The 10,432-nt window shown below is 35.3% G+C and overlaps 1 protein-coding gene across 1 annotated transcript in view; it reads left to right on the forward strand.

Annotated features, from left to right (window-relative positions):
* XRN2 (5'-3' exoribonuclease 2) overlaps positions 1-10,432 on the forward strand; it is an 84,054-nt gene that overhangs the window by 59,436 nt on the left and 14,186 nt on the right. The window contains exons 24-26 of the mRNA XM_012657204.1: positions 2,119-2,230; positions 2,315-2,446; positions 4,366-4,493. Of these exons, the coding sequence (XP_012512658.1) occupies positions 2,119-2,230; positions 2,315-2,446; positions 4,366-4,493 (372 nt within the window). The remainder of the gene's footprint in view (positions 1-2,118; positions 2,231-2,314; positions 2,447-4,365; positions 4,494-10,432) is intronic.

Here is a 10,432-nt window from a genome sequence, read left to right on the forward strand (position 1 = left end):
ATTTTTAGTTGTCCAATTAATTTCTTTCTATTTTTAGTAGAGACGGGGTCTTGCTCTTGCTCAGGCTGGTTTCGAACTCCTAAGCTCAAACAATCTGCCAGTCTCGGCCTCCCAGAGAGCTAGGATTACAGGCGTGAGCCACCGCGCCCGGCCCAAATAATTTTTTTTTAAAGGGCTTCTCTCCCATATCCCCAGTGTGAAGGGCTGCTCCAATGAATCTGAGCCTTTCCTTGGCCTGGGGCCCTTTGCCATATTTTTGTTCATTTATTTCCCCTGCCATCCTGTAACCAATCCTGCCCTATCTTAAACCACAGCCTCTTGCATGGTATTTTCTTTGGTCCTCAGATGAAAGAATTCCCTTTTTCCTCCCCCATACACACATACATTTAGCCCATACTGACAGACATTTATGTGGTAGGCATGTGCACACACATGCTTTGACTTAACATCTTTTCTTCGTATTGTTGCATTTTCTGCTTTCTTCCTTATAAAACTGTTACCAAACACTTCTTTATTTCCCTTATTAGAAAGGGAAGCAGGCTTGATACCTGGACAGTGTGTGTATGCCTAGTCCAACCATGATACCATGTATGCAGTGGACACTCTAACAATTTGGTAATCTGCTGAAGAGCCCTGCTGAAACAAAGATACCTGCTTTGAGACACCAGGTCTTGCTTTATTGCCAGTTTTCTCTCTTTATTTTGTATCTGCAAAGTCTTAATGAGCCTGAATACTTAACCGTCATTTCCTCTGTCACCCTCTTAAACCTTTATCACTGCCTGCCCTACCTTGCCCTGCCCTGTGCCACCTTGCCCACAAGAGAACATTTGAGCTAAAGACAGGTGCCAGTGAAGAGTGAGTTGTAAGAGGAACCAGTTGAGTAAATGGAATATTCAGCTCTTCTGGGCTCGTGGTATTTTTATTGTAAGTGAAGCTATTTTTGCATACTTAAAATATACAGTTAAATCCTACTGAAATGAAAATTTCTATATAGCAGGTGAACTCTAGTTGTTAAAGTGGCAGTATTCAAAAAGAAAAAAGTTAATAAAACATTTTTTAGTAAAACCTTTTTAACTGACTCTTACTATAATCCATAATCATTGGAGGAATTTTGGAAAATAAAAAAGGAAAGATGATTTTACAGAAAAAAAAAATCACTGATAACGTTTTGATGAATATATGTCTAGTCTAGTCTGTTGTGTGTGTATATATTTCCCATGTTGTTAAGTATTCTGTTACTAAATTTTAAAAAATATAATCTGAGTATTCCATTGTTAGGAAGAACCCTACTTTCTTTAACCAGTCCACTATTATTCATACACTTAGGTTTTACAGTCCTTTAATATTATGAATAATGATGTTATAAGCATCCTTAAGTATAAATCTGATGTATAACTAGAGTCCTAGAAGAAGCTTTGCTGTGTCAGAAGAAAGACTCTTGTGCTTACCTTTGTGATAGACACACACACAACACACACACACCTACACAGCCCCCACCAGAAAAGAAGTTTGACCCAGCTTATACTCAAAATCTGAGCATATAGCTTTTAAAAATAGGCATTTGTGTAGTTGTCAAATTGTGACTATTGCATTATTTTAAAAATACACATTAGGAGAGCAGGATACAGGGTTCCAACCCAATAGATTTAGTATTGTTTTTTGGGTCCTCCCCCCCATGGGTTTCTTAGCTATTTGTGTACGTTTTTTGATTTCGCAAATATTTCTGTTAGTGTTTGCATCTTTATTGCAATAACAGCTAATCTGCCCTGACATGCTAGGGGTCTCTGCCATGGACTGAACAAAATGGAAGACATTTTACCTTTATTTTTATTCTTGGTTGTAAACTTTTTCAACCTGTCTCCACTATCATATTGAAGTTTCTGATGAGTTGGGGAAGTGTCTCTTATTTCTGTCATCACCTACAGTTAGCTAGAACATGGCTTTTCCCACACAGAAAGTTCCATGAAGGCTGTGTATGAGGAATTAGAGGTAGTTTGGTGAGGAAGATACTTAGCCATTTGGTAAAACCATTGGCTAAAATAATTTTTGGAGAAGACTTTTGAATTTTAGTTATTCTGTTTAAACATGAAAAATACCTCAGTCTACATGATAATTAAGCCAAGCTAATACGATCAAATTATTGTTTATTGTTCTTTTCCAGTATTAATTTTAAAGACCCGCAGTTTGCTGAAGATTACATTTTTAAAGCTGTAATGCTTCCTGGAGCAAGGTAACAACAATTAACTACCTGGGGTTATTTTATACCAACGATGTTCATCCTTATAACTAAGTATTTGTATTTTCAAATGGTCAGAAAGCCAGCAGCAGTACTGAAACCCAGTGACTGGGAAAAATCCAGCAATGGACGACAGTGGAAGCCCCAACTTGGCTTTAACCGGGACCGGCGACCTGTCCACCTAGATCAGGCAGCCTTCAGGACTTTGGGGTGAGTCGTGGATTTCTATCTCTTACATATTTTGTTTTATCTGAATCATCCCAGAAAGCAGGTCAGTATTTATGACCAGTATTTTTTTTTTTTTACCTTATTAAAATACTGAGTTTATTTCACATGTATATTTTTGTGTGGCCACCATTTCCATGTCTGCCTCCCACTACTACTATGTCCTGTCATAACATTCCATACATACTTAAAACCAAGCAAAGAGTGGAGTTCTATCATAAAAACTAAACAGGCATTTTGGACAAAACATGCATATGTGCCACAAATATTTAACAGACCATAAAATACAACTGTTTTGTAGATATTTTAATAACTTTGATATTTTTCTGATTTTCTTCATTGTTTAAAAATTCACTTCTCTGTTTATAATTCTGTTATTTCTCTAAGGCTTTTTACTATATTGCTGACAGTTATTTCAAAGGAATAAAAAATTGTCTGTACCCTCAAGAAAGTTTTAGCTGAATTAAAGTATTAACCAATACATTAGTATACAAACCCTCCACTTTCTTATTTATTATTTAGTTTTAAATCTCAAATACAGAACACTTAAATTTTTGCTTACTCAATACTTGAACAGTGCATTTTACTGCTACTGAGATTGTCTTTTAATATATTTTTGGTCATTTTTATTTCCTCTTTTGTAAATTTTTGATTTCTATCCTTTGCGCTTATTAGCTGTTGAATTGTCTTTTTTCTAGCTGTAGAAGAGACTATATATAGATAGAGGGACTTTGAAACAATAACAAGTAAAGCTGATATAAAAAGAGCCACAAGCCGAGGGAAATATTAATGTGTTATGGTTCATGAATTAATAATGGTAACACATAAGTAGATATTTTCAATTAATGGGAAAACCTTAAGATTCAAAAAGTGATTAAGGTAGAAGGTCATCATCAGCATGTAATTTATACAGTGACTAGTGAGCGGGACAGTGTGGCATTGTGGTTGTGGGCATGGGCTTTAGATCCATGAAATACCTGCATTGAAATACCTTTACTACTTAATATGTTTGTGAAAGTTACTGAACCACTCTGTGCCCAAGATTCCTTATGTCTAAAGTGGAGACAATAATTAAACTTAAAATTGTGATGATGTTGTAAGAATTAAGTGAGCTAATGTCTGGTACGTGCTTAGGATAGTTACTGAAGACTGTAAACATTAGCTGTTACTGTTTCGGAAAGTCTTCATTCTTAATAACAGTAAAAGAAATGCAAATTTAAAATTGTCTTAAGATGTCTTTTTTTGCATTATTTTAACTGTTTTGGAAAGCAACATAGTATTTCCTCTAAATAGAGTTCTGAGTTCTGAAGATACTGTTAACCTTTGATCCAGATTCCTACTTCTTGGAATTTATCCTGAGGAGATAATTTTAGAGGAGCATAGCTATATGCACAAGTATTTCTAGTGCATTGTAATCTATAATACAAGTGCTAAATGAGAGGAATGGCTTAGTAAAATATGAGACATCAACATAGTGAAATATTCTGTAGATGTACGTATTAGAATTATGAAGACTAAAGAAAGATATAGGGAAGTGTTTGATATAATAAATTGAAAATAGCAAATGTGGAGTAGAAATGTGTACAATGATAGCAATGACATAGGTCTTCGAAAAAACTGAAATATAATGCAAAAGAGAAATAGACTCAAAATATTTTTGTATATGTAAAAATGATTATCAATTGAGAATCTTGGTGTGACAAATGAACATTTGCTGTCACCGTTATCATTGTGTAGTTTTGAACTTTCAATTATAAACCTTTTTGATTTGCGTTATTTTAATCAGCTCTAGTAGTAAAGATATGGCTGCAAGCACTTGCTTAATTTGTGTCAGCTGTGATGTGATGGATATATCGCTATATAATTTTTTTCTTGTGTGTTGGGGGGGTCCTTTTATTTTATAGCCATGTCATGCCGAGAGGCTCAGGAACCGGTATTTACAACACTGCTGCACCACCACCTGCGACTTACCAGGGAAACTTATACAGGCCACTGTTAAGAGGACAAGCCCAGATTCCAAAACTTATGTCAAGTAAGTTTTTACCAGTCGGTGACTTTACATTATAAATTAAATATCACAACAAAGTTTGGTTTCTGATCTTCATTGCTAAAAAAAAGACTTGTTGTATGAGTGCAGACAGTAGACTTTAAAAACATAAGTTAGAAGAGTTGTAAGAGAATACTTTATCTAAAGGCTTTTAAATATTTTTTTATCTCGACTATATATAGTTAACTGAGTAAGATGAATGGGATTTCTTCACTTACAAATCTGTTTTTGAGTTAACACATGCAGAAAGATGTATGTGGAATTGGCTGCAATTTATTCCATTGATGCAAGTATTTAGGCAATAGATATGGAATTGTCACCACTTAGTTCATTGAAGCACAAAGATAGCCTGTCTTGATCTAAATTGTATCTCAGTACTACCTAAGAGATAGCCAGGCATTGCTTTAGGTAGGAATATATACCTTTAACCTTGTCACGTGGGGGTGGGGAACCTGTGGCCTTCTGATTTCAAGATTGTTCTTTTTTAAGCACCAAAAGAGGCAAGAAAAACTTCATCTTTCTCTGCTACACCCCTTTTAATAAAAGGATTTGTTCTGTAAAATTTGGATTCAGTCAAAAGGCTGCAGTTAAGGACCTATTGGGCCATACAGCTTCCCCACCCCTCTGTGGGAAATGGAAAAGTTGAACGTTAGTCTTCATAGATTTTGCATTAATTTTAAACTGTATCCCCTTTAATGTTATTTTTGAGTTCCATGGCTGTGCCTGTTTACCAGGGAAGTATAAGTCATGTGCCAAGTTCTCAAAACCATTGTCTTCATGAAGCCTTTCCTTCTCCATTTCTGGTTGTCTGGTTGCTACAAGGGCAGCATAGAGAAGAAGGAACAGTGTGGCAAGATGCTAACATTTGTTAAATCTCAATTTCGTAGTATTAAAAATTTTTTTTCTGAATGTTTAAAGTATTTCATAAAAATTAAATTTTAAAAGAGAGGCAGAGAGAGCAGACAACTCTTAGAATTATTTTTAAACCGAAGTTGTAGTTATGAAAGAAAATACTTGATTAAAGTGGATAATTGTTGGGAAGTGTTTATGCTGTGTGCCTAGTAATGTTTTAATGCCAATTAAGTCACAAACCACTTTTTAGCCTGAAGCCCAGACTTCCTGGATATGGTACCCTAGAAGAAATGAGTTCTATAGGTCACGTTCTCTCAGGGCTCTCTGTTTTTAGTGTATTCACTCTCTTTCTCTCCCTGTGTCTGGCAGTGTGGCTTTGCTGTGTGGCTTAATGAAATTGAATGGAGCTTTGTGAGACTCTCTCATGAAAACTGTGGACTTCAGCAGTTTTATTCTATTTAGGAGTTTAACGAGCCTGTGGGTATGCTTGTGGTACAGTGGTTAAATAGCTACTTCCCCTCAGATTTAGCCAATAACATGCCTGAGTATTTCCATATATTCAGTATCAAGTCATACCATGTACAACAGGAGAGTTCAATCACTTTGAAAGAGCTTTCTGTGCCGTGAGATTTTACCAATAAATGGTAAGTGCATATCCAGCTTATTTTTAAAGCCAGCTTTTTATTGGCATATTCCTTATCAGCGGCCTTTTTTTATGGCTCTTCGCCATAAACTTCCATCCATAATGGTATCATAGCTTCCAAATTGGAAAAAGAATTGAGAGGGAAAAAATGCTGGAGCCAATATAATTTCTGGGTTAATTTAGCCAATATTTCTCAAGATGATAGGAATTTCTGAGGTTATTGAATTGAGTAAACTTTCAGAATCGGAAAAGAAGTTTGAATAGCAAAGGTAAAAGCATGTGCTCTCCATTAAACAGCTTTTTTCCATCACATGTTTCCTAAAGCCCAGTACATGGGTGCACCACCACTGTAATCGATCCAGATATTGCCTAGTTAGCTACTCAATTACCTTTTTAAATCTGTTTTTTTTCTTAAATCGATTTATTTTAAATTGATCAGTTAGGTCACTACTATGACATTATGGGTTTGATGTGCTTGTTCTTTTCAAATATGCATCAACACTGGGTATGGTGAAGTGGGGGCCTGTGATCCTAGCACTTTGGAAGGCAGAGGCAGGATGACTGTTTGAGGCCAGGAGTTTGAAACTAGCCTGAGCAAGAGCAAGACCCTGTCTCTACAAAACATAGAAAAATTAGCCAAACTTGACACATTCCTGTAGTTCCAGCTATTTGTGAGTGTGAGGCAGGAGGATTGCTTGAAGCCCAAGAGTTGGAGGCTGCAGTGATCTATTATGATACCACTGCACTTTAACCTGGGCAACAGAGCGAGACCTTCTGTCTCAAAAAAAAAAAAAAAAAAAACCACACAAAAAACAACAAAACAATACACAGCAAAATAAATACGTAACTGTGGAGATTAAAAGCTTGGTCATGGACTCCCCAAAATCAACTTGTATGATTTTTGGGAAATGTTCCCCTAGGTCAGTGGTTCTTAACTTTTAGGTAATCATAGGCCCATAATCTGTAACAGTCGTGGACCGACTCTCCAGAAAGTCACTCAGTGTGAGGTTCATGTGAACCTAAGTACCCCTCTTGTGGCCTTCTACTTCCAGCCTATAGGATACTGCTCCAACAGTAAGAGAAAGAAAAACCAGAAAGTTCTTTTATTTATTAGCATCACACCAAAGGTAGAGAATTTCATGCCCTTAGGGGCCTGCAATTCTATAGTTCTTGGCCTGCCTTCTTTGGAAATAGACAACTCTTGTTTGTCTATACCTATTTATTTTATTTCAAATAGTGGAGTCCCCTGTCTACTTTTATTACTTTGAGTAAAAATCTCCTCATTTGCCATTGTCGTAGCTGTTATTAGATCTAATTTGTACTTAAAAAGTACAAAATACTTTAAAAGAGCCTTTGATTCGAATTTATTCCAATTAGAGTAGTATCTTTATTTCAATTACATCATTAAAAGTTAGGAGATGTGTTTTGTGAAGTAGGGATTGATTTAGAGCAAGAAATAGGTGGTCCTCTCTGCCTGGTGACTTGTAAATATTCAGTTGCCTGAGGATTAGTGCTGGGACCATAATGATATTTAACATCCTTTCAAAGGATTGGGAGTAAGAAGAGTGAAAATGTTTATGAAAAAAAAAAATCAGTAAGAATGTGATATTTAAATTGAGCTAACAGGGCGAATTTGGGATATTCCAGGCTGTGAGAAAATAATGTACATGACAAGCAGTTGGGTGGTATTAAGCTTAACATAACTGATAAAGAATTAGCCTGGGAGCATAAACTGGAACAGATTATGAGGGTGGGGAGGCTGGTTTTTTTCATGTTTTTAGTGATGTTTGAAACATCTTTTAACCGTCGTATGTTAATTGAATAAAATTTGGCCTATAACAGGAAAACATAAAAAACACTTGTAATTTCACAGTCCTTAAATAAGCAGTGTTTCTTTTTATTATTATTCATTTATGCAGTTTTTGAAAATTGAGTTACACGTGTATTTTTACATATACATTTTATTGAAATGTAACATGTACCAAATCATATGTGTACAGTTTAATTTTTATGAAAGGAACATGCTTATTTATACACTACTCAGATCAAGAAATAGAAGTTTACCAGCCCCAGAAGCCCTTCACTGTGTCTTTTCCAGGTACTACCCCCACTCATTAAAGGACACACTATTCTTACTGTAGTACCGTATATTAGTTTTCCTTTTTTTTTTTAAACTTTATCTAATGAACTCTTACACTGTTGCCCTTTTTAAAACTTGCCCTCTTTTGCTCAATATTTTGTTTTTGAGATTTAATCGTGTTGCTTGTAGCAATAATTCATCCATTCTCTTAGTGTTCCACCGTATGGCTATGTCACCATTTATTTACCTATCCAGTAGGGGTAGCATTTGGGTTGGTTTCCAGTTTGGGGCCACTGAATAGTGCTGCTGTGAAATTCTTATGCCTCTTGCTACTCATATGTAAACATTTCTGATAGGTATGTACCTGGGAGCAGAATTGCAAGGTCATAGGATTGTGTGTATGTTCAGCTTTAGTGAATAAAAATGCCAGAAACATCTCTCAAATTACATTCAGTTTGTACCAGTTTACATTCCTCCAGCTGTGTAGGAGAGTTCTAGTTGCTCCACATTCTTACCAACCCTTGGTATTGTCTTTCTTTTCACTTTTAGCTGTCTAGGTAGGGAGTAATATCTCACTGAGGTTCTAATTAGCATCTTTCTTGAGCATTTTTCTGTGTTTATTGATCATATATTCTTTTTTTGTGATGTGATTTTTGAGTTTTGACCATTTTTCTATTGGGTTGTCCATCTTTTTGTTTTGTAGGAATTCAGTTATATACTGGTTATAAGGGGTTTTTTTTTTGTATTGGAAATATTTTTTTCCACTTACTAGTTTGCCTTTTCACGTTTTTATTGGGGTCGTAAAATGAATAGAGCTTTGTGCCAGCATTTGGGGAACATGAGTGAAAGGAATGTGGGAATTTTTTGTACTCGTAACTTTTAAGTTCAAATAATCACAATAAAGAGTTAAGGACAAAAATAATAATTCCTAGATAATTGGTATATTTTGATGTTTTTGTAAGTAATATTATCATTTTCTAATTGCTTGCTTGAATATGGAAATGAAGTTGATTTCTGGATATTTGTATCTGACAACCTTAGTAAATTCATTTATTCTAATTCTTTGTATGTTCTTTGGGATATTTTACATACACAATTATGTCATCTACAAATATTAACAATTTATTTATTTTTCTAATCTTACTGCCTTTTGGTTTTTTGTGCTTTATTGCACAGGCTAGGACTTCATGTAATTAAGTAGAAATGATGAGGGTGGATATCCTCACTTCATTCCCAATCAATCTTTTTTTTTTTCATGCTCATCACTTGGGCTAGAGTGCAGTGGTGTCATCATAGCTCACTGCAACCTCGAACTCCTGAGCTCAAGCAATCCTCCTGCCTCGGCCTCCCAAGTAGCTGGCACATGCCACCACACCTGGTTAATTTTTCTGTTTTTTGTAGAGACCAGGGTCTTGCTCTTGCTCAGGCTGGTCTTGAACTCCTGGCCTCAAGCAATCCTCCCACCTCAGCCTTCCAAAATGCTAAGGTTACAGACCTGAGCCACTGCATTTGGCCCCCAGTCAATCTTAGGGGGAAACTTTTAATATTTCATCATTAAATATGGTGTTTGCTGTAGTTTTTTTTCTTTGTAGATAACCTTTATCAGAAGGGAACTTGTTTCTATTCTATTCCTATCTAGTAGGTATTGAATTTTAACAAGTGCTTTTTCTCCATCGGTTGATGTTCTATGTGGGGTTTTTTTTGTGATTTTTTTTTTTCTCCGTTCTTCCGTTAATGTAGTGAATTACACTGATTGATTTTTCAAATGTTAAACCAATATGGCATTCCTGGAATAGCCTAATTTCTAGAATATATTATGCCTTTCATATGTCACTGCTTTTTGTATGTCAGTATATTGTGGGATTTTTAAAATCTGTGTACTGTGAGAGGGAGATTAGCTTAATTACATTTCTTTTTTTTGCATGTTCTTGGGTAGGGTTTTTCTGTCCTCATAAAAGAAGTAAGAAAATGTTTTCTACATTTCCATTCTCTGTATGGGTTATTGTAAGATAATTGTTATTTCTTAATCTTTAGAAGAATTAAGTGGTAAAGCCATTTGGGCTTAGAGATTTCTTTATGAGAAGGTTTTTTAATTACAGACTCAAATTCTTTAGTATAGACTATTCAGATTTTTTGTTACTTATGTTAGTTTTGGTAAGTTCCCATTTTTTAGTAGGAATGTGTCCATTTATTCTAAAATTTCAAATTTTTTGCCAGAAATTGTTCATAATATGCTCTCATAATGACTATAAACCTTTAAAATTAATTTACAATATTGGCGGTACAGTCACCTTTTTCTTGATTAGTGTTGCTAGAGTCTATTAAATGTCATCAGGTCCCCTTCCCTGT

The sequence above is a fragment of the Propithecus coquereli genome, unplaced genomic scaffold (genome assembly GCF_000956105.1).
Source record: "Propithecus coquereli isolate 6110/MARCELLA unplaced genomic scaffold, Pcoq_1.0 Scaffold533, whole genome shotgun sequence".
Lineage (NCBI taxonomy): Eukaryota > Metazoa > Chordata > Mammalia > Primates > Indriidae > Propithecus > Propithecus coquereli.